This window comes from Spodoptera frugiperda, chromosome 12 (genome assembly GCF_023101765.2).
Source record: "Spodoptera frugiperda isolate SF20-4 chromosome 12, AGI-APGP_CSIRO_Sfru_2.0, whole genome shotgun sequence".
Classification (NCBI taxonomy): Eukaryota; Metazoa; Arthropoda; class Insecta; order Lepidoptera; family Noctuidae; genus Spodoptera; species Spodoptera frugiperda.
Genome location: NC_064223.1, coordinates 5,987,024 through 6,012,440, shown reverse-complemented (window position 1 = coordinate 6,012,440; position 25,417 = coordinate 5,987,024). Strand labels below are relative to the sequence as shown.

Sequence of the window (25,417 nt, the reverse complement as noted above, 5' to 3'; positions counted from 1 at the left end):
GTATATGGCAATAGGCTCACCACCTATTACATGGGACTTACAACATAAATTGTGAAAAGTGGGTGTACATTGTGCACCTCTGCCTACCCCTTCGGGGATTAAAGGCGTGACGATATGTATGTATGTATGTTTTTTTGAAAACATAGGACTAAACAAGTTTATAAAGGAAAAATAACAAGAATTAAGAGCAGCCTTAGACTTGTCAAATACAAAATGAACTGTTAATGTCACTGTTAATGGACTTTCACAACTAATCCATAACCCATCGCGTGATCTAACTGCCTTCTATTTGCTAATTTATAATTTAATACAAACAGTGATAGGAACGGATCCATTTATAATTTGTTTGTATTCGTCGCGCGTGTCATTAACGGTTCATTACAATTGGCCGCCGGTTTAATTGACGTACCGTTGCGTACCGTGCGTTGAATCAGAACGCAGTCAATTTCGGACAATCAAAGCGTTTGTACAAATAATACGACAATATCTGGCAATCTCTAAAACTGAGTGTCATCCTTGTTGAATTAATATTGATGGTACGTCATTAGACTACTAAGAAGCTAAAGTGGTCAATTAACGTACAGTGATTAGTGAATAAATGTCGATTAAACTGATGCTATATGTCATGGTAGCTCAGTAATTTAAGCCAGCTTCTCATGTGTGAGAGTGAGGGTTTGAAACCTATTAACGGCAAGTACTAATATGACTTTTCCGAGTTATATGTACTTTCTCAGATTATTTAGACACTACTGAAAAACGATGAAGGAAAACATCATAGGGAAACTTGGGCTTATCATTTCCAATTATAAGCTTGAAATCGCCAACCCACATTGAGAAAGCGTGGTCATTAATGCTCACACCTTCTCTGTGTAAAAAGAGGCATTTCGCCAACAGTGGCCACTTATAGGTTAATGATGAAACATACGCTAGATATAAATTTTTGCTTTTATATTGATTATCGTTTTGTTTGTTCCAATGTGCACTTATTTTCACACTCCCAGCTGTAAAACACACATGCTTTCACGAGTTACAAGCCCTTTTAAATATTAAAGTGTCCTAAATTAATTAAATGTGGTATCTACAAATGCGCTCGCTCGTGTTTCCCGCCTCCCCCGTTTAGTCACTTAATTGTTTCGAACACACCGAATTATTTTGATTTATAGCTTCGTGATTGCTGCAACTCGATTATATAGGGCCATTGTGGGTCCCTAAATTGAATGAAATGAAAAATAAATTAAGTCCAGTTGTGAAGTGGAGCGCTAAGGAGGAATGAAATCTGTGCCATTGTGTACGTACCTTTAGGCGACAATGGGACGAATAAAGAACGACATAAAGATGGCGACTGGTGGGCTACGGCAAATTCGCGCCATTAATACGGTATATGCGTTAAGAAAAAGGGAAAAAGGTAATAAAAATAATGAGATTTTGAGAAAAAAACCTTTTTTGAGACATATTGTTATTGGGGTTGCGTGCTGTGCAAGAGATTTAAATACACCTACATACATTGTTTACTGTTAAATTGAAAGGGTTTTTAACGATTATTTTTTTTACATTTCATGATGCATTCGTTTTAATTATGCGAGTTGCAAACAACGTTCTGGAGAGCAGACACTAACGAAGCGTGATCCCGCAACAGTAGCAGATAAAGTCAATTATTGCACAATGACGAGCTTCAAAATGTCAACAATTTTTAAGCCAATAGAAGTCCTTCTGGTATGGAAAAATAGATCGTATGTCTATCGGAAACTCACTGTAACACTTAAAAGATATAAAACAAGATAGATACGAGTAGTTGTTTCTCATCATTGACAAGAGATATAATTAGCAAACCATTTTGTTATCCCCAATCATTGCAGCTGATGAACATAATTCACCAAGATCTCAACAAACTTTCTCATTAATAACATTTAAGGATCAATAATTAAATCCGTTCCCGGTCATATAAATTAGAAATCACGTCATAATATTAATATAGAGTACTAATAAACTGTTACAACTGTAATAAATAATGTAGGAGAGATAGAGTACAATGTAGGAACATTGGATGTGTCTTGTTATATTCTTGTAGTGGTTAATTCAGGCACTAGGAGAGGTGAGGTGACATGAGTCAGCGATGTGACTCATTCCCTATCTACGACTCCGGTTATACTAAAATATTGGTTCGTTCTGATACCGGGATGAGTCCCAGACGGCGTGAGTAAGCGTACACAAAGTGCTTATGTGGGATTTTTATCGACCGACGAAACGATTACGTACCTATACGGATTTATGCGTTCCTGGTACCTCGAGCGGAAAGTTAGTGGAAAGTACCTGTAATATCAAATGAAATAATACTTTAGTTTTTATCATTATCATTAGAACTTGAGAAGGGATATTTACCATGTCAGTAGTGCCAAAATATCGGAAACTCATAGATATGATAAATATCCCGTCGCAAGTTTTAATGATATTATGATGAAATAATACTTTTTTAATAACCAACCATCATCTCTGTTTTGTTATAAATATCGCTATTAGAAATCGAGAAGCGTATATTTGCAGAACTCTAGAAATTGACGTCTCCTATTATAATGGTATGACATCGGGGCCTAAAATAGCAATATTTCGCCGACTTAATCATGATGAGCAGATTGCCAGACGTCGTCGAATATTCCAAATATAAGCACATTTCATTCAGTTCAAACATTTTGTAGGTGAAGTGGTATCTAAACGGTGTTTAGGTTTAGTCAAGATTTAGAATAAACATCGTTTAGGACGCGGTATACATTTCGTCAAGTTAAGTGTTAGCACAGTTCACACAAAGTTTATTTAGGTAGGTACCGACTATATAGCAAATATGAACCAAAACTGTTAATCATAGTACTCAGTAGTAGTTTCTAATCAAACAATATTAAACTTTAATTCTATTCAACAAGAACATAAAAATCTTTCACATTCATAATAAGTACCGCACACATAATTTCCTATGTGAAAATTGATTCAATAAAACAGTTATTTGATAGCGCTCTCAATCCAATACATAACCATAATTTCAACTATCATATAAACAAGTGCAACATATGATAATCAAAGCAACTAATCGTTACAACTAAACTGTGACAGTAATAAATTTATATTACGCAATAAATCGGACACAAACGCATAGGCCGTATGAAGAAAGATTCATTAAAAGTGATAAAATACAAATATACCGCACATAAACCCAGTTTCAGACGACCGGCGAGCATACGTAGAGTATAGTTGCATCGCCTCGGCTAGTAGGGACGCGGGACGATGCTAATAAAGTTGAATTTATCATAAAAAGTTGCACGTTTAAGACTGAAACAGTCGTAAATAAGAAAATAAGACCAACTATTTATATTTGTGGCTGTAGTTCGCGCTAACAGTCTTGGTGGTTGGAAAATATTTTTAGTATCGTATTTATTTCATTGAATTAAATGTTAAAATGGTCTACGTTTTAATGAATAAGCGTTTGTATGGAACGCTCAAAAGAGTATTATCGTCAATTCATTTGACAAGCGTCTGACATTTATTTACCTACAATTAAATCACTGCTTAGTAATAGACAAATGCACATTTTCATTGTCGTTACTTTGCCTCATGTCTGTCTTTACCGTGTCTTTTTCTGACACGTTGTATCTAAAAATTCAAAAATAAAAACTGGAAATGTCAAAGTATCAAGACATCTAAGACGTAGTACACAAACGTAGGGCGGACGAAGTAGTAGTTGGGCGAAGCGTTCATTGATGTGGGGCGGAGGCAGGCGTTAGTGGCGCGACCGAAACGTATGAAAATAGAGTCGAATGCACTGGCATTTCCGCGACCCACCTGTGAGGCCAAACTGTTACTGCAAGAACTGGGACGCAGATACAACCATATTAACTGCTGTAATAACAATTCTAAAACCAGAACGCAATCGATACTAAACGGTCAATCGATTCGGATTAAACATGATCTTTCCCAGCTCTATCACTGCATCGGCATTTCCGTGGACTACCTGTTATTTTATCATCCGTTCAGTATATGAAAATTGGAACGTGTAAACAAATGAATCTTCGTATTTATTTAATCCCGTCCTGTTTATTACTTGACTGCAATACCCGGTATCACCATATACGAGTCACGATTTTTAGAAAAGTAATTAAATCTTTTCTGATTGACCATTCATTAGCGTAGTTATTTTCTATTAAAGGCGAAAATGTTCAATTTAGTATCAATTAAGACTATATAGAGTAAATTTAAGAGCTTCATCAACATTTTTAAGACCACACACGCCCACATACAGCATAGAATTTTTATGGAAACATTTGATGTCAAAGGGCTAGAGTGATCAAGTGAAAATAAAAAGGTTGGTTTGTCACAAAATTTATGATAATAACTGGGACCTTTATTCATAGTGTTTTTTTTTCGGTGCCTCGAATAGGATAAGTCACGCTTCCCTTTATTCTGTGGACAAAAGATCTAAATACGTCGGTAGGTCAAGTGTTCGTATCCCGGACGTGAGATCCCACCGGTAGACACAACAAAAGAGGTTTTTTTTAGTTGCACGTAAGTTTGGTGACAGGTCGAGGGCCCTAGTGTCAAGGAAAGGTGCGCAAGAGATCAATTGAGTGCATTTTATACTTTGTATGTCTGACGTCTGGCCCTGAGATTTGCGAAATGTGATTGTCTGGATTGTATCTGACAAGATTGATTAGCTGCTTTGTAACTCTCTGAGTGAATGTTATAAATTAGAGGTTTACTAATCTACTATATTATATCAGTCGTATTTATCATAAGTCATATCTTAATTGGCTTCACTTGCAAAGCATATAACGCTTTATTCAGTGTGTGGAGTTCATTAAAATTATCAACACCTCTAAATTATTTTGAGTAGCAACAGATTTGTCCCTAATTTCCCTTTGTGTGACAACGGTGCAAGCTTTTAGGCTATTCTCACTATCCCTCTCTAACGGTCGAGAGCTTTCGTATGTATCGCTTTCGGCTAAGCTGGGCAACACCGGGTTAGTCAGAAGCGCGCGCGCGCTCGGAACACGCGCGTGAGGGCACGCGCATGCGCGATGTCACGAGACTGTTTTGCGCGAAGGGTTCCCTCGCAAACGTCTAAATCTGTCCACTACTTCGCAGACAGTTTGTTACGCTTCTATAATCAAAAGACCAAGTGTTTGTTATATGTTAAATGTATATTTTCTCTTGTGTTTGGATTTCTGGGCAACTATTGACTTGTTGATAAGTACTAGAAATTAGGTTAAACTAACACTAAAATTAGGACAGCTGAACACAACTCGTAACCAAAACACGAATTCAACATTCCCACTTGACTAATTAACTGTTTCGCGTACTGATTTCAAGAAAGGTGTGCCAGACGGTCCTTGGCCAGAGCTTACAAAGTTCAATTTCATTACAAACATTCCGAATCGTCTCTCGTTTCGATAAATTGCAAATGTATATTGTGAGTGCATTCAGAAAGATTTATGGCATGGTCGTGTTTAAGCTTTTTGTGAAGCAAATGGGTTTTATCAGGAACCCTCATTGCATTAAGGATTTACTAATGTATGTCGATTCTCTCGATATACTGGTAGGTGCGCAATGTTGTTGTGATCGGTTCATTCATCTGTGTCGGCCTGTCTGTTGCTATTGTTCATTGAGTTGCTGCAACACTAGCAAGTGGTTAATTAAAGCCGATCTTGTTTTATTTTTTACGGTTGCATCACTTTTGACGGTAATTGGCGGTGCAGTAGCATCGTGCTTGATATCAGGAAGATCTGTATCAATAACAGTTAATCTGGTACTGTATTAGAAAACAGTTATATCGATGTATGTAACGATACAACTCTATATTCGATACTCTTAGGAATAATAAGTTGGTATTTATCGTAATTGCAAATAGTTGCTTTGCATATTGTGAGAGTTGAACTAAAATACTTACGTAAAATATTAAAACTTTTCATTAATAAACTATAGCACAATGTCATTTAAGCCATTAGGTACATAGACATACAGATTCCAATAACAGAAAAACTAACCAATTAATTTCAATCAAATCAAATCAAATTCTCAATTGCACCACTAAAAGTCATAGTAAAACTAAGGCGATGTGCGAAAATTGATCTATGGTATCAATTGAACTCGCTAACGAGTACAATTAACTATTATATCTAATGACAAGAGTCGTTTCTTGGCGGACGAACATTAAAAACACATTAACTACTGGATGATAGTACTTATTATCTATCAACTGTATAATCAGCACCACTCCTTGTGTTCATGTGGCAGAACTTGAGTGTTGAGACATGGTTAATGTAGATTCTGCTACCTGTCTGTGTTCTGGTTTAGTTTGGGAATGAGACTCATAGATGGAGTGCAGTTCCATTTTCAATAGGGTCTCTATAATATCAATCAGATTACTTTTAGTCATAATAAAAATAATTTAATAATAACCTTCAAGAAAAGAGTGTACTCCTTTTTAAAAGGCCGACAATGCACCTGTGACTACTCTGGTGTTGCGGGTGTTCATAGGCGACGCTGATCTCTTACCATCAGGTGACCCCATTTGACCCTATTCCATAAAAAAAATCTGGTGGAATGAGATCACTTAGCTCGTACAATATAATCTTGTATCTTTATTAAAAGTATATTTAGTTGTCAGACTTTAAACCCGTCACTGTTCCCTATGTACACCTGCCATATGAGGGGCATTACAAGTACGCAGTCCATCATCATTTTATTTGTGATCATGAGTTTCTAAATTCTGCCTTCAAAAATATGATAGACAAATTCACCACTCATACATTCGTCCACCAAAGACTGACCATACTGAAAAGCTCTTCGGTGACTCGTTTGTAGTAATCTGATAAGTCTATCCAATGTTTGTTTGGTGTCAAATGTACTACAGAACTACAGTCCACAGTTGTACGACAAGAAGAAAGTTATTTGTGGAACTAGATCGAATTTATGAGTGAAGCTTACATAATGAGGTTTATATGTTCAGCCCTATTATTTTTATCGTTGGTGACATGTTTCCGAATTCTTAAAAGAGTTTTGGAGTAAATGTATTTTTGTCACAAAAGCTAATTAGGACTGCTGTCTGCTACATATGAGTGTGTTTTAAGACCATTGATGACTACTGAACGCGACTGTTAGGATTCGACCATCAGGTTTTCTTTTTATGGGGGGAAAATCATCAAATGACTTCTTCCGCCTTGGGCGAGGCGAGAAGGAGTGTCAGACTCTTACTGACTAAAAATCACCCCATTCCTACTTATTCTTTTCGATCCGGAGCCCCAGTAAAACCGCTATGTTGCCCGCAGCTCTGAATCAGGCATCAGCCCTACTGTGCCCAATCTGTGGTAGTCTGATGGCTCTTTGAAGCGTGGTTCGACCATTATGTTACGTAAAGGTTTTAGATTGTTTTTTATAAGAAAATTCAGTAACATGAAATCTGGCCAATGTTCGATATAATTGATAATAGAGTTAGCACCTCTTATAAGGAAATAGAAACATAACAGGCCATAAATGGGTGCTCTCAGTAACTACACCGTTGCTTACGCCTTGAGCGAATAACAAGCGTAATGAGATAGGAAGTGTAACAATTGACTTGCACTAACTTGTCTGTAAATGTTTCATCTAGTTTACTGAATGTTTAGATGAAAATGCGTAATTGGGATCTGAGTAATACAGTAAAAACTTCTCAGAATCATTATACACGATTTGGGATCGAATCCAAAACTCTATGATCACCAATTTTATTTAACTAGATCAATGAGGCATGCTTTACCATGACTAATATTAGTACGCATTAGTACACCATGATTCAACCAAATGTATATCAATCTTGACTTGACACCCATAACTTTTCCAAACAAACATTTCTGAAATTATATTTCAACATTCATCGTCATCATTATAATCATCTTTAACCAGAAAACATCAACTACTGAATTAATATCTTCATGAAGAAGACATCTGCCATATCTCCCACGCTTATGGAGGCATATCCAAGGGGTTATAATATTATCCAGGAGTTGTGGACTACATATCTAGTGGGTTACTTGAGTGGGTTGCAGGATTTGGAACGGGGTAGTTTTTAGTCAATAAGAGTTTGATACCATCGCTCGTCTTATCTTAGAGAAGTCATAGGATGATTTTCTTCCCTCAAAAAAAGGGGTTATTTTATTCAGTCTTAGAGAGATCAAAATAAATCCAATGTCTGAACCCAATAATAAATATTAGATTTCTTCTATATTCTGAAGGTATGTTAGTAAGCATTGTTTTAGCATTTTTTTAAAAAGATCTTATCCAACCATATCCTGTATGACCATAGCTGTAGATAGTAAAATAACCATTAAATCCATAAAGTACAGTCCATTTTAGGTCTAACCATTTTCGGAATAATAACACTACTAAATAGGTACTTAGCGGCTTGTTGATTTTTACTAAGTATTAAGATCTGAATGTGACTTTGAAGTTCAGCCAAGTAAAAATACTAAGAGAGACTGGCAAACATTTACACAGAGTTTTAAAATCTCACTATTCTTTTTTTTTGCTCTGAACGTTTGCCTTATCTTGCATGTCACTTTATGACAATTTCCTTTCTGCGTTCGTCATCGTTAATTTTATTGTCATTGCTTTTCATAGAAAACTTAGCCATTGCTCTTTTTTTTAAACTTGACTTTACATTTATCATGTGAATCACACAAAATTATCCCCATCTCATGTTTCCAACTCTCCCGTGTGGGTATCGAAACTATGAGACGTAGCTATTGATATGATATTGCAATCGGTAGCACAACGCTAACCATCCGTACAACTATGGTTATGTGTGTACTAAGTTACTCAATTGAATAGTACAACTGCAATGTTTTCACGATGGCTGGCCTGATGGCCGCACCTTGACGCCAACAATAGGAGTCGTTACACGTTTCCTTTATGACACTGTATATGCGAAATAATTAGCTACTATGCCCATTGACTCGTGACTAGTATATAGACATAAACATAAAAATAATTATCGGTTTCCTGTGCCATTCAAATTATGGTAATAAAAAACATTGGCATAAAATATAAGCTACCAAATTGGTCTGGTAACCTCATTGCGGATATGATTTTAATACATATGTAGACAAAAGTAAACAGTATCATTCTTGTTACTCTTATATGTAGAAAAATATGTGATTTTGATCAACGCTTTCGCTTTTACAATATGGAACAATCTAACTTTAAAATGTGTTGAAGATAGTTTTCGTTATATCAAATGATACAAGCTTTTATGCAAATCTGGCACCTACTTGAAACTAAAAATAAAAATAATTTTGCACCTCAAGTATTTTTAAATTGAAATAAAACGTTAAATATAAAATAAACAAATGATCTGTCCGTTTGTTTATATCCGACATCGAAAGCGATCGCAGCTATTTATGAGATTCGAAGAATTGCATGAAATTGTACTGAATGAGTTCATGATGTGCCGATACTTTTTTTTTGCGAATTATTTATAACTCGGTCGGTCGAGTTTAGAAACAGATGGATTGAATGATTTACTCATGTGTTTGTACTGTTTAAGTGTTTCATTGAGGTTTATCACGTAGTTTCGCATTGATGTTTTACATCTTGGTCTTTGTGGCTGGTTTAGAATGATTCAATGCGTATCTAAGCAGATAGTTGCTTATATTTTTTATGATTTATATTGACTGCACCTTTGGCGTGGTGGCTGGGCAACCGGCCGCTGTGCAGCGTCAGGTTCAATTGCCGATTGCCGCACGGAGCAACTCTTTGTATAATCGACAAATTGTTGTTACGGGTTTTGGTGTCATGTATGTAAACTTGTATGTTTGTAAATGCACCCACGATACCGGAAAAATCCTGGTGTGGGGCAACGTTTTTTGCTGGGAAGATCCAGTGATTGCGGGATGCGAATAATATTATTTAACTACATTAAAATGAATAGCAGTAAAATGAAAGAATAATGTAGTGTTCGAATATTAACAACGTAATCTCAAACACATCATTTAAAAATAGGATGTTACACATAAAAAATAGGTAAAAATAAATCAGTCATCTTCAGGAGCCGGACGGACGGATGCCCGGATGTTTCAAAACGTAACGATTCCTAATGACTAGAGAACTTCGAAAATAATTTTCCGCGCCGTGGTTGCTTCAGAAAATTATTATACCCGAGTGTCGGTACATGAAAACAAAAGCTATGACTCAGACTCTGTTAGACGCCTATTACTACACCCACGCAGTATTTAAATACTTAAGGAGTACACGAATATTTTGGTGCACCATTAATATGTATATAGGTCAGTGATACAGATTTATCAGCCTATACATAAACCTACCATTTTTGCAGAAGCCCATAAATATTTATAAAGCAATTCAGTGATATCATGTTCACACCTATTCTATTTCGCACTTTGCTAACTTGTTTGGTGTGAATATTGTATCAGAGTAAGCAAATCTTTGATGGCGCCGACGGTCTATGTAATCTAATCTTGCATAGACACTCGTAACCTACGCATAGAAAATAGATACTATCTTGCGAACCGCGCCTTATTGTTTGTAAGGCGATATAAAGCTGAGTGCACACTCGACAACTATCGTGACAAATCGAATGCAATCGCCCACGTCACAATGGGACAGAGACCGCACATCTGTGCCCCAAATACGAGCAAGGCCGATACATCCTTTTATCAAATACCGGATCCAATAACGGAACGGTCCAAATTTGGAATAGATCGATCGATGTCTTTTCCTTATATTCAATCAGATATGTGACAAACTTGAGTGAGAGTACGACCTTTGGCTTACGAGCACAATGTAATCAAACCTTACATTTCATATCCGGGTTTTGTTGAAATTACTCGTAGCGTTACTTCCAAAATATATATCAAAAAGCGTAGTAATACGTTAATAATTTTGCTAACACCATTAATCCTTTTACGGTGGTCTACAACTCTTTTAATGGACGTAGTCTCATATTGTTTGTTGCTGTAAATGTCCGTGTTTTATGATTATGTCACAAAAGTTCGTTGCTCCGGGCGCACCTTCCGCACGGTTATAAATACGGCGGCGTGTGTCGAACTTTTGACAAGCGTGTAAATAAACACGCGGATGGGATGCGGACGCTGCGTCAAGCATAAGTAACACGCCTGCTCACCGCCCGCCGTGTTGCCGTAACCAATTCAGGACCGTATTAGGAACGCTAAGAAATAAATTGCAAACCTCTATCAGAAAGAACTGAAAAGAAACAAAAGAATATCAACGTATTTCTCAGTCTTTGAAAGTTTTAGTAGGTACCGGAGTACTCCAAGCGTTCCATTGTCTGAATCCGACCCTGTCCTTTTATGATCTTTACACGGGTTTATGCAAGTCTTAAACGATCTAAACGATACCATATTACATTGTAAAACATAAATACGAGATATTTATTAACGGTAAAAGACGGCGTCAAAGCTTCTTTAAGTTTTATGTCCCTTTGTATAACTCCGTTTACTGCTTTTAAGTGTTTATTATACTTTATCATATTTTATTGTTCACATCTTACTTTACAAGGAGTGTGCCATTGGAGAAATCGTTTTCAATATTGTGTTATATTCGCTTTTGTTGTTATATCCGTTGACACCGTTAATGATGAATTGATTATTGTGACGAGTTTCAAAGGGGTGTGAATGACGAAGCGTCTTCTCTTTCCGTTAGTTTCGTTTATAATACACACTAATTACTTCCACTTGGTCTAAGAAGACATATTATTATAATACATTTAACTAGAAAAAAGCTATTGATTTAATTTGGGAATCACGTTAATTAATCAACTTTAAATTGCATTTTGCTCATCAGACAAAACAATACTGCTATAATTTAACGAAAACCCACTCGAAAATTAATAGGATAAGTGATTGCATGACCTTTGCAGTTAGGGCGTAGGCAGAGAAGCACGTGGGAGTGCAATCTTAGTTTCACAAATGACTAAATACGAGCAAATACCTAATTAGGTTTTAATATACTCAATTTGAGTTTAATGTTATCTCATTGTCGGTTTATTGCCTGCTGTGAATATGATATCAATATGTAAATTAATTTAATCTCATTCCTCTATACATAAATGCAATATCGTAAGATAATAAAAGCTGTGAAAGTATCGATAAAAAGGCGTTGACTTTTAAATCGATTTGTATTTAAAAGATAATATTTTACTATTTTGAATAGACAGGCTCGGTTTAATGGTATTTGATAATTGGTACGATTAAAGAATCTATCAATAAGTTTTTGATTATGAATAACCTAAGTAGGTAATAGCATATACATACAGAGTCTAGAATTGCGTCTGGTCTATAGTACGAACACACCGTTCATATCATAACTTCTAATTAAACTTGCGTGCGCCCATAACATAGGAAAAGTGGGTTTTACATTAAAATACCTTCGCCTATTAACTTCCATGACTTTCTAGAAATAAAATACATCATATTATGTTATGTTAACGAGTTTGTTTAGTTCTAAAGTCTATGTAAAGTGCATAAGAACAAAAGTAATACATATATAAATATGAAGCAGCCCACCCACTGTTTTTGTCATTGTTTCAAGCACACAGCACTGTATCATTTCAATATAATTGTTGAGAGGCGCCTACACTAGTCAATGGGCATGTTACTCAGTCGTGAGAAGACATCGGTACAGCCTGCAACATGTATTTAAACTCGATGAGATCGATGGTTCTGTTTTATCGATTGTCAAATCGATTGTTACTACTCGTACTCTCCATTCATCTGGTGTGCCGTTAGAATATTTTGATTGTTATTTTATTGGATAGATGTAATATAACGCTTTGTAATTTACAAATGGGGTAGGCAGGTAGCATTCACATAAAATGTAAACTTTGATTTATGACATTACTTTTTTTGCAGTTACGAACACTATCGTAAAATGACGTACGTCAATTTATACGTCAGTTAAGCTAGCAGAAACTTAATTTGACATTGCTAAACACACTCTTCTAAGAGGGTAATATAATTCGCCTATCCACCAAATGTGATCTTAGTACAACTGTGGCTGCTACCTATAGGACCAGATGCATGATAAAACAAATTAATTACCTCAAAATCGAAGGATCGGTTCCGTTCGTATACCTAATTTTGGTAAAGCTGTAATTATCATAATGGGTCTATAACATTTAAAACTAATTCAGTGTGTCAATATAGTCCTATTTCCTAGTACCTATAAGAGTGAACATCAGGAACAAACTGCTCCCGTACTAGTGGGCAGTGGGCCAACGTCGTAACTAGCTACTTATTACTAATCCTGTACAATCATAGTAATAGTAATAGCCAGCGTTTGTTACTAGGCCAGCGTAATAGATGGCGTTTGTAGTGCATTTTATAAAAGATTATGGAATACTTTTGATCTGGATTTTTGCCAGTAGTGACCATTAGATCAGAGAGAGATATCTATTTAGATATGGTCTTGTTTGTGATTCCCTCCCAAGCCTAGTTTTATTCATGTTTTCGATTCTGTTATACTTTTCCATGGTCTTAGTGATGTGATAATTATGATCATGAGCTTAGAGTTTAAAATCGTGAATAAACCTTATTTGGTGAGTGACACCTTCCTTCCCTTACTATTTACTACACCTGAAAATTGGAAGTACAGCAACTACTAAACAGTCGAAAAATAATAGAACTAAATCTAAACACATAATTATAGTTACATAATAACAGAAATAATTTTACCACATTTCGTAATTTACTTAATACAAATAACTTATGCGTACACATGAGTTGTGAAAAGGTTTATTAGCTACTGTTAAACGGAATTATTCATAACATAATTAAAGAGAAACGGTTTATTAGTTCAAAGCATCTCACACATACAGTCATAATCTAGTGACGTGGCAAGAGGAAAATTAATTCGGAGATTTTCACGTACAAGACGCCAGCATTTTAAACTACACCACTACTTCATAAGATTTTCGTCCCTACCTAAGCTAATAATAAAGTCGAATTTCCGCTGAAGAAAATTGGGGTAGGTTGACGTGCTGTTGTTTTACATACGTTTACACGTCACTTCAGACACAGATTAGTCACTATTAGTCCAGTCATTTGGTAGATAAAAAGGGGGTTACCTGGAATGTTTTCCGGGAGTTTTGAAAATTGGTGAATTTATAGATTTGGATATGCTCTTTTCGAATTTCAACTTTGCCACCTCGTACACCCGCCGCTCGCAATATCTCCGTTCCGACGCATTTTACGAAAAAATATTTATCTACAAAATTAAACTAGAAAAAATTTCCTACAATTTATGTATTGATAACTTTTTCATAAAATCAATAGTTTTTGGCGTACGAGCGCCGTAAAGTATTATTAGTCCAGTCAAATTAGGATTTCACCTCGGAATTTGAGATACCCAGCTGTAATTTTGTATATACTTGTATATTGACTGCCTGAAACTTGTCTCAAAACCTACATATGGTAGGGTGTAAGCAACTATTAAATTTTAAGGTCCAAAGGTCCCAAAAAACGTTTTATTGCGCTTTTTTGGAAATATCTCATTTCCTATGGGTTTTTGGTATTTGCATTTAACACCAATATTGTAGAATACAAAATTCTCTACAACTTTTGTCTGAACTTTTTTTTTATACGGTGCACCGTTTCCGAGATAGAGGGCGGAGAGCACGCGGTCACTGCACCTCTTCAAAAATTTTTTTTTCTTCTAAGCTATCCGTGATGGTTGTCTATGGATAGGCCATTAAAAATACGTCATGGTTCCTAAAACCATTTTTCTTCAAAACCAATTGTTTGAAAGATAGACACTTCCAAAGTGGAAAAATGAGGTCTATCGAATGTGTCCTGCCCTCTAACTTTTAAAATAAGTGAGTAAGAAAACTAAAAAATATATATGCTGTAGATTTTAATAGAAACTTTCAAAGAAAATTGGTTTGAACGAGATATCATAATTAGTTTTTAAGAATTGATACATTTAAAAAAACCACATTGTTTATACACGTGGTGGTGCAGATGAATAATACTTTGCGGCGCTCGTACGCCAAAAACTATTGATTTTATGAAAAAGTTATCAATACATAAATTGTAGGAAATTTTTTCTAGTTTAATTTTGTAAAAAAATGTTTTTTCGTAAAATGCGTCGGAACGGAGATATTAATAAAAAACCGTTTACAAACAATGTGTGTTGTAAAAACAGGGGAGTTTCGGTAGGTTCCTGTTTCTGATGTTATATGTGTTATGTTATATGTTCCACTGTGTCCTCCGGGCGGTCTTCGCAGTGATGACACCCGGACGTTTCCTCCCGCCCAATCAAAAACAGAATCCTACCGAAACTCCTGTGTCCGGTAAGCACCTGCGTCAGGCGGTAGGTGAGGACGCCATGGCGCCTCTCTAGCCACTCCTCAAACAGGGGACTTACCTCTGCAATGACAGCGAGCCCAGCCCTCGGTTGCGACAGTCGTTGCTGCACAACACACATTGTTTGTACACGTGGTGGTGCAGATGAATAATACTTTGCGGCGCTCGTACGCCAAAAACTATTGATTTTATGAAAAAGTTATCAATACATAAATTGTAGGAAATTTTTTCTATATTAATTTTGTAGATAAATATTTTTTCGTAAAATGCGTCGGAATGGAGATATTAATAAAAAACCATTTTTAGCCGCCATTTTTTCAATATGGCGGCGCGAGCGGCGGTTGTACGAGGTGGCAAAGTTGAAATTCGAAAAGAGCATACCCAAATCTATAAATTCACCAATTTTCAAAACTCCCGGAAAACTTTCCAGGTAAAACTACCAAATGACTGGACTATATCGCTTATACCTACGTCATCGTCTATCCAATTTCTTCGCAAACAGCTTATTTATGGAGAAGGTAATAAATATTCTACGGCGTTTATTTATACAGTTACACGAATTATGAGTAGTTTGTAATTATTATTGCAAACATGAATAACCTTTATCCCCTACCTACTTCCCGAAAGAGGTGCCCATGAAAGGCTATAAATACTAAGATACTTAAGTCTAATTACTACAACGATATAAATACCACCGTATAATAACTTTAGTGTTATTAAATACTGAACATTTAAGACACTCAAATCCCAATAACATTTTCTCTGGCCAGAAAATAGAACCTGAAAATTATTTTCTATTAATTACACATTTTTTTACACAACACTGCCAAATATTCTAAAATAATACATTTTAAGAGCAATCAGTGAGACGTTGAGTGATATTTTAGTTCTAAGTCGTAGTACCGACGTACTCTGACCCAGTGTAGTCACCGCAGCGACGAGCGTGGGCGCATCGGCGCCGTCCCTAGAGTAAATATTCTCAGAACTTTATCGCGTCTACGTAACCATTCATTCATGAGCCGTAACTCACTATACATCCATACAAATACGTTCAACTCTCACATACAACAGAAAAGTCGCAGAGGTCTAAGAAAACTGGTTACGTTTATTGTTTTGTCGCCTCACTGAAATGCATGGAAAGGAAAATTATATAGCTTAGTTAAATAGGTCGGAATGGTGATGTAATGTCTATAAACATAAAGGTTATAATATAATAATATGATGTGTAGAACTTCCCGGAAATCCAACCACTAGTCGGAAATTTTCTTGCAACACAATAAAAGTGTCAGACTCGCTTACGAAAGGGTTCCGTACTATTTAGTATCTAAAACGGCAAAGAAACATCGTTGTTTCTTGCATTAACGATCATTTTGTTTTGTTTTAGTGGAAACAAAAATAAAGTTATAAGTTGTAATTCATCTAGACAGGAACTAGTCTCATTAACCATGATTCATGAAACAATTTTCAACAATTTAATGAAACCAATAATGGTTGAAAAAGATTAAACTATGAAGTTTCTTGCTCGTTCTTCTACATAAGAATCTACAATTTGGAACGAGCAAATAGCTTCACTAGAAGACAGGCAGACATAAATTTTTAATATCATTATATTTGATTTGCCGTTCAAAAATGCCTTCCTGGTCTTTTTGAAATAGATAATTTTGACTTTGACAATACAGTCTGGTGATACAGACGAAAGCGGACCGTTTTTACACGATTGCATACGGAACCCTAAAACCGTTTTAAAATTACAGCATCTACAATTGAAAGTGTAAGAAGAAAACATGTGTTACAACTGGATTATTGTTTTTAAACTCATTGTGCTAATAGTGAATTACTGAGACCATGATACCGACGTGTATTAGAGCTCCTCGATCTATCCAGGGCTCCACCGATGACGTCACACGGCAGACTCGATCCATTGTGCAGGTAAAGCAGTCATAGGACTTAATTAACTAATGACTAATTAGTATCTAGAATGTATTGACGTACTAACATTGATTTACGAGGTAAGACTAGATTTATGGCTATAAAGTCAAGGTTCAATGAACTGTTGAAGTAAATTGCAGTGGTTTAGTTGCAGTATGTGGGTTTACTTATAAAGGATTAAATGTGTGTTTTTTTTATTAGCCGTTGAACTATTTAATTGATTACATTCTATTATAACTTTCGTGAGACTATACTAAATTAATTATTATGTTATTGGTTTACTCACGTTACTCAGTATCAGTAGCAGCGCGACTATCGCCGCGTTGTGTATCGCCGAATGCTGCTCATGTATATGAGCCTCTAGCATGGCTTGAAACTAGTCGAGTTCCTTGTCAAACAATTACCTGAGTAAGCCGATAACATAATAATTAATTGAGTACATTCTACATGAAATTATAAGACAAAAAATATGAGGTGCTGAAAAATGTCGCTTCAGTATACCCATCTATGTCAGTTATCAGTTTGTTGCACAAATGTATAGGTAAAGTGCCATATAATATATACCTAGGGATGGAATTTTATTCCAATGTAAGTATCTAATGGAAAAAGTCAAGTTCAAGTCCAGTTTTCTATTTTTCAAGTGAAAAAGTGAAGTAGCACACGTATCGTTTATCTTTGAATACCCTATTAAAAATATAAAAACGTGACGTCATGCAGTTTTAATAAATCTTTAGCTTACAATTCTAAAGTCTATCTATCTACAAGTCGTAGATAATTTTCTCGGAACTAACTTTCTGTTTAATGTCTGACCTCGTTGCTATATTCTTTTGTTTGACAGTGAAAGATGCCTTGAGGAGTTATTCAGAACATTACCGGCTGATAGTATTTTCTTTGAAAAATTTACTTAGTCACGCGACCTGATAAATACTTTCCCCTTTGACATAGATATTAATAAAATTAATTTAAAATATCGTAGAGGTATTTGTACTTGTATCAAATGGGTAAAGTAGGAAAAAGTCGATGATAAGAAATATGAGTTTCCTTATCGATGTAGCTATGATGTAATAGTTAAGAAATAAAAGGAGCAGTCCAAGAGCAATTAAGTTCCTCTGAATTGTTAATTTCTTGGGCTAAAATCTATTTACGTAGTACAGGAGTTGCAAAGGTTGATAATATCCTCAAACACAAAGTAAGAAAGTAAATATTTTCATGGATTATACCTTAAAACTTAAAAGAGAGATCTACAAAACAAACATTTCTCAACTGATAATAACAGTTCCTTCAACGGCTTTTCATTTTAAAAACACAGTTCATTTGTCTAAATGTTTCCAAATTCAAAACAGTTCTGTTTTTAAAATGATAACTTCAAAGAAGATCGTAGTGTTGCGACGCACCTCAGTCGCACCCCAGCTACGATATTAAAAGCCACGCGACCTCATTTCGCTTCCGTACTAAACGCTTTTAAACTCACACCTAACGCCCGTGACGAACTATCGATATTACTATGTCGATAAAATGTTATGCATCGTTTTGAATACTACAGCCCTATTTATCTTTATGGTTTTGTTTTATGCTTCTAACAAAGACTGTATCATCTACTTTTCTGAAGTTGTTGTTTGTTGTTTTAGCATATTTTGGAGATAATACTATTATTAAATTAAACCGACTTCAAAACGGATGTTAACAATTAGTCTGTAACTTTTTTTAAGTCTAAAACTGGAATTTTTTAGGATAAAAATGTATTAAGTACTTTAATGTCTTAACATATTGTGTACACAATTTATTTTCACGATGACGTCATTTCATTATAATTGCGCATTTTATTCTTAAATTTCGCCTGAGTCGCTCAAAAAATACTACTATTATTTGAACCACATACACTAAAACTATAGCAAGTAAATGCATTTCCAGGATGATCTTTGAACTCTAAAATTACCATTGTAGTACAAGACAGCCAAATGCGTTTCACAGCGATAACAATATAGGTGCCCTGAAGTGCACCTTTCTATTTCCTAACGCGGTGAGACCTGAGAGCTTGCACTTCTGGCCAGCCCGTTAAGGATAAGGGATTGATACGAAGCACAAACAACGAGGTTCTATTTCATCATAAACATTACCCTTGTTATCCGGAAAGGGTACAATAGAAACGCAATTTACTGCAATCGATATTTCACTCCATCCAGATGCTGAGTTCATAGCTGGAAATTCCCAAACGTTAAACCCGAAGGCAGTTAACTTTTCCTAGAAGTTTGTTCTGGACTTTACTTTTGAATAAACTACTGTTAGTTCAAACAAGAATGATTCATAAGAACACAAGTCTGTTAAGAAAAAACCATTGCATCCTATTCTCTATTATTGAGCAGATAAAACATATTGACCACATTTATCATAGACAATGAGATAAATGTGAAAATTATAAAAACTCTTTGGTTCGTGTTAAACGTCGCCGTGAGAGGTGCTAGAAATAAGGTTTTATTCACGGCACATTATTCATTCGAATTTTAAATTTATTTGTGAACAGATGATAGGTATACGCCTATCTGTCTTTATTTAAATCTTTGTGGAGCTTGTTGAGCCAACATGACATGTAATTGACCCTCGAACGCGGGTCAAAATATGCAAATGGCTCCATCCACCATCATTAAGTCTTAGCCTCAATTAATTCGTATTGGCTCAATTGAGAGTATATTTTTGATTGCACGTATTAATTTCTCAGTAACATATCATTTTCAATAAAAACATACGGCCACGCCCAATTATGTTAAAAGTAATAAGCTTGGTTACGCCTTATCAATTAAATTTTGTATTTTTATGGTGTAATTTATTAAGCGCTTATTAAGACTGTAGCAATAATATTTGAGACATCATTTTTGATCGTATGAAATTACTCTGCAAAATTTTATTAAAATCGTAATTTATAAAAAATGCCCCATATTTATACAGGCACAAGATTTAATTTCCAAAGCCTTTCCTCACACATATATGAAATTTCTAACGAAAGACAAAAGCTATAATATTTTACCCTGCATCTTCATATAATGCTGTTTCTAGCAGAGATCCGCATTTCTCTATAGCAATATTACATCCTAGATGGTCAGAGCATTACGTACGGCATATCTCGAGCAAAATGAGATATCACACAATCGTGACCATACCAACGGAATATTGCGTACTTTCTATAGAAGATACCCATTGCACATGGAATACAATGTCATTAAAATAATGACAAATCTAGAGAAAACAAACGATTTTGTGGCAGTAAATTGTGATGGAAATCAGTCTCTCTACACCAGTGGTTCCCAACTGATGGTCTGTGGACTACCAATGTTCCGTAGAAGGCATACTTCAAGATTCTGGAGAAAATCTTATGTGGCACCACATGAAAAAGTAATAGTAATAGTGGTCCTTGAACTAAAAAATTGTACAAAAATGGTCCTTAATCAACAATAGTCCTCAAATCGGGTTTTGACAACCTTTTTAGTGATTTTCATACTTGACCAGAAGTAGCGAAGCCGCAGACTTAAAATGTCTATAGATTCATTAAATCAATCTATATATATAAAACTCTTCCGTTACTGAGTGACTGACTGACTGACTGACTGACTGACAGACAACGCACAGTCGAAACTACTGGTCGTAGACAGCTGAAATTTGGAATGTAGGTTCCTTGGGATATGTAGGGGAGCACTAAGAAGGGATTTTTGGAAATTCAACCCCCAAGGGGGGAAAAGGGGTAAAAACGTTTCTATGAAAAATCTTATTCCTTGGGTTTATAAACTTGAAACTTGGCATGAACACGTACATAGGCAAGTAAATATGTTTGACATTATAAGTTTTTTCAAACTACCCTCCAATCGTGATTTAGGGGTGCGATTGGGTGACTGATTTATTAACGCACAGCCGAAACCGCTCGGTATAGGAGTCTGAGATTTTGAACAGAGGTTCCTTTAGTAACATAAGTGAGCACTAAGAAGGGATTTTTGAAATGTCAACCCCCAAGGGGGGAAACGGGATAAACTGAGCCGGGGCTGCGGGAAAGTTCTAACGAGATACCGTGGCCCCGGAACGCAAAGGGCAACTGAAGGAACGAGGTGGGTTTTAGTCAGTAAAAGTCTGACACTCCCTTCCGTTCCACCCAGAGCGGGAGAAGATTTCAGCCTGTGGAAGAAAAAGCCCTGTCGAGATCATTAAAAAACGCTATATGTAACCGAATTACACGTGGGCGAAGCCGCGGGCGGAAAGCTAGTAAGTTAAATAAAACAGATAAGGCTTAAACAAAGTAGCAACTAGAAACACTTCTACAAAGAAAATAGATAAACTGTCAACTGACCATTAACTTGTGACTCCAGTAGTTGACTACATCAATGCCAAAATCATCAGCTTCAAAGAATGATTAATCTCGGTTCATCAAGCCGACTTTATAGGCAGTAAACTCAAACTTTACGACGCCTTCGTTCATGGAAGTAGCATACAAAAATTTATTCAGCGTGCAGGTTTTACGAAAACAATCGAAGCGGGTTCGGGGAGAGGGGGGGAGTGCCATACACAATGAATGGGAACGAATCTGATTTGTTTATTTTGGTCCAGCTCCCGGTTTAGGGACGGACAAACTTACGAAGCCACATTGTGAGCGTAAATTACGTTTGTTCAACGCAAATAAAGTTTCACAGTGTGTTATGATAGCTTGTGCGGGTGAAAGGATTAATTACCGGCGCATGTCAGCACGGGACTCATTGCTGCACTATGTATTAAAATAACTCTTATTTGTAATGCAATAAAGACTTGCTACTAACGAAATCGTTGGCGTATGGTATGTATAAGGTTGATCAAAAGCATATGCTGAAATACCTTCTATAGGATATTTTCTTTAGTTAAACTATTATGGATTTGGTTAGTGGTCCTGCCAGTCCTATAACAATAAACTTAATTACTAGGTGATCAAGAAAATATCAATCTAAATGAATGTTTTTCTTTCTGCTTTTTGGCAGCGTAGGTAGGGCTTCTATGTTCAATACAAAACAATAGGTATTAAGACTAAAGTTTTATAAGAAGCTAGTAGCGAGTACCAGCTGTTTGAGAGCTTTAAGCCATAAAATTATATGAGAACTAGCTCTCTGCCGGACTCTACTGGCCTCATATACATTTATTAAAGGAACGAAACAGTTTGTTGTTTAGAATTTAAACTTAAAAAATTGCTGAGATTGTAATGAAAGTCTAGTTCAACTACGATAAAGCGACTAGTAGAATATGGTATGAGATACCTTCTTATATTAACCACTGTACTGCCAGATGCAACTAAATTCATAAAGTCGACTTTAATAAGACAAAGATCACCATGAGTGATGTGCTCTAATTTGAATTAAACTCTTTCACACTCCACAAAGTAATGTCATTAACATCTCTCTTTAATAACATGGACAGCGGCCATCAGCCGGCACTCGCCAGTTCACCGCCCTACGTCAATGGAACAAAACTTGACCCCACGACCTTACAAACAATTAACACCAGCCCGTTGCTCTATCAATTAATTGAGATTTATTTTCTTTCATTGCAACTACAACATAAAAATATCTCTTAGAAAATGTTTGTGCAATACATCAGACATATTCTACGAACAAACATGAATGTCATGTCGGCATCGCAAAGAAAACCAAGTCTACATGACAGGAGCGGATACAAGTTATTCCCGATATAGCATCTACAAGGCGATAAAAATGTCCGGCCAACTAGATTTATTACAATCGAAAGCTATTCAGGCCGATTTGAATAAACAGCCGTGTGATAACACGAATTGAGACCAACTGCACTATCCACACACCTTCCAATATATCTTGTCATGATTATTCTATTAACGTGTACGATTAACTGATAACATCGAGGAATATTGATATATGATAATGGCTTTTTAGTACTGCAGCTATCTACCATCAGTACATACGCGGGTTTTTATTGTGTAAGGGCACGTATTGTTGCTTGGATGACTGCAAGTGTACACACTGCGAGTAAAGTTTAACGCACCATGTAGATAGAATTAATGTACTGCGTACACTTGGTGCCAAGAAAATGTGTTCGCGAGTCAATTATGAGCTGATTACGCGTTTTCACATCAAGGCAAGCCTCTAAAAGATAACGTTACATACATAATCAAATTACCACGGAATGTCTTTTATTGTTGCCGTCAATGTAAATCTGCTGTTTCATATTCCTCAGATATTAAATGCATTTTTGTATCCTCGATAAAGATCGAAACCCTTGACACAGTATGACACGGCTCGATTTCTCTGATTATTCCGTAAGCGTCCCAGAAGTGGAGACACAACATATGCATCTATAAATTCTCATTGAGAATGCGTCTTGTTTAAATCTAATGGGCGTATTAAGATTTAAGTGGGCACATATTTCTAATTCGAGTTGTAATCGAGAAAGCATTAACAGTCATTAAGCAGACCACCCTCAAAAAGCATTAGAGTGTTACGAGTGTGTGGTACATCACACGTAGGTATTATCCAGTGGTGGAGGCCGAGTGGCCCCGAGCCGGCGACGCAGCGTCGCGTCTGCGCCACTTGTCCCCATTCTCCTGCAAATTGACTCGAATATGACTAAATCCTTTTAAGAATGCATTGTACCTAAAGTTGACTTAAAAATCGGTCATAAAACTTTCTGTAAAATGGAGTGTGATTCAAGTTCTACAGAGTATTGTGAGTGTTCTTTGTTATATTGTCATGGACAGAAGTATTTATGAAGCTCATATAAACAGACACGTTGGACCGTGTGTGAAATTGTCGTTAAGATTTTAGTAGCAATTTCTCATCTGATGGCCTGTAAAACGTTATCTAAGTCTTTGTTAGTCATCGTTTACCCGTTGTTTACCTGAAGTTGAGTAAACCGACATTTAATTCCCGTGTAAAGTTCATCTCATGATTGTATACCTACTTTTTGCTCCCCACAAATTCGTTCAAAGTATTTTTGCATCTTCCTAATTACAGTTCTTTGATGTACCTGCCTGATTCGACACGTACAAAAACTTAATTTGATTACCTCTAATAATATCGTGGAACGAAGAGGGCATGAAATTTTTAAATTTGATATTTCATAAATTAAATGTCAATCAGTCACTTTGATGCAGTTTTCTTTTATTTTGTCCTCTTCTCACATTGACGTAGCTGCACATTTTAATTCTAGAGTAATATCGTACACTGCTATCAATTACATTATTAGGTATTAAACTTAAAAAAAAAAAAAAATTACCTGTCGACAAAGTCTAGTATTCCTCACCATCCTAACCTGACCTACATTTTTCCTAAACCAATACTAACAAATGCTATTGTTTACAGATCTACACAGACTGGGCGAACCACTACCTGGAGCGGGCGCGGTCGAGAAGACGCGCGGGTGCTTCAGGTGGTGGGCTGGCTCGGGACTGCGCTGATGGGCTGCTACTGGCTGATGTGCTGGAAGGTGTGACTGGCTTGAAGGTGCACCGCGCGCATCGCAAGCCGCGCAACCCGCAACAAATGGTGAGTGATCATTCTTTAACATTACTTTTAACATTACTCGTTGGTATAAAGGCCTAAAGCGAACTGAAAACGGTATGATGGACAGTTCCAGGAAAAATTGGTACATATGTGTTATACTGAGGATTTGTTTTTGGATAGAATATACTGCTGCACAGGCGTTTAAGCGAAAAAGGAAAAGGTTACCTATTTTTACATTATACATTTTTATGACTGATCTTCTAAGCATTGAAATAATTTTAGTAAGTACGTAGCTTATTTTTATAGCTAAAGTTTTACATGACTGGTCTTCTGAAACTTCGGATGATTTTAATAGGTACAATTAAGATATTAGCCACACAAACCGTGGACCCATACATAATGCCATTAACATACAGGATGACAATACATAACATAGGTGTACAAATATTATACCGTACATGTATATCGATGACGTCAGTGTCAATAACCCACAGAATCCTTTGGCGTCAGTTGAAATTAATTACTCGTGTAATCGTGCCTATAGTGACTAGACAATTTGCTTGGCACTAATTAATTTAGTGACTACATCACTACATTGGCCACATTCTTGCACATCTCTAGTCATTGTTCAGAGTATAAATGAACAAGGAATTAGCA

General features: G+C 36.1%; 1 protein-coding gene across 22 annotated transcripts in view; it reads left to right on the top strand.

Moving 5' to 3' along the window:
* The window catches only part of LOC118262397 (protein sickie), a 211,556-nt gene that overhangs the window by 65,146 nt on the left and 120,993 nt on the right, over nucleotides 1-25,417 (top strand). For 20 of the 22 annotated variants that reach the window (XM_050697309.1, XM_050697307.1, XM_050697316.1 and 17 more), the window contains one exon: nucleotides 24,620-24,802. In XM_050697309.1, the coding sequence (XP_050553266.1) occupies nucleotides 24,620-24,802 (183 nt within the window). Of the gene's footprint in view, nucleotides 1-17,133; nucleotides 17,286-24,619; nucleotides 24,803-25,417 lie in introns of those variants that run through there. The other 2 variants (XM_050697324.1, XM_050697325.1) reach the window with 2 other exon arrangements.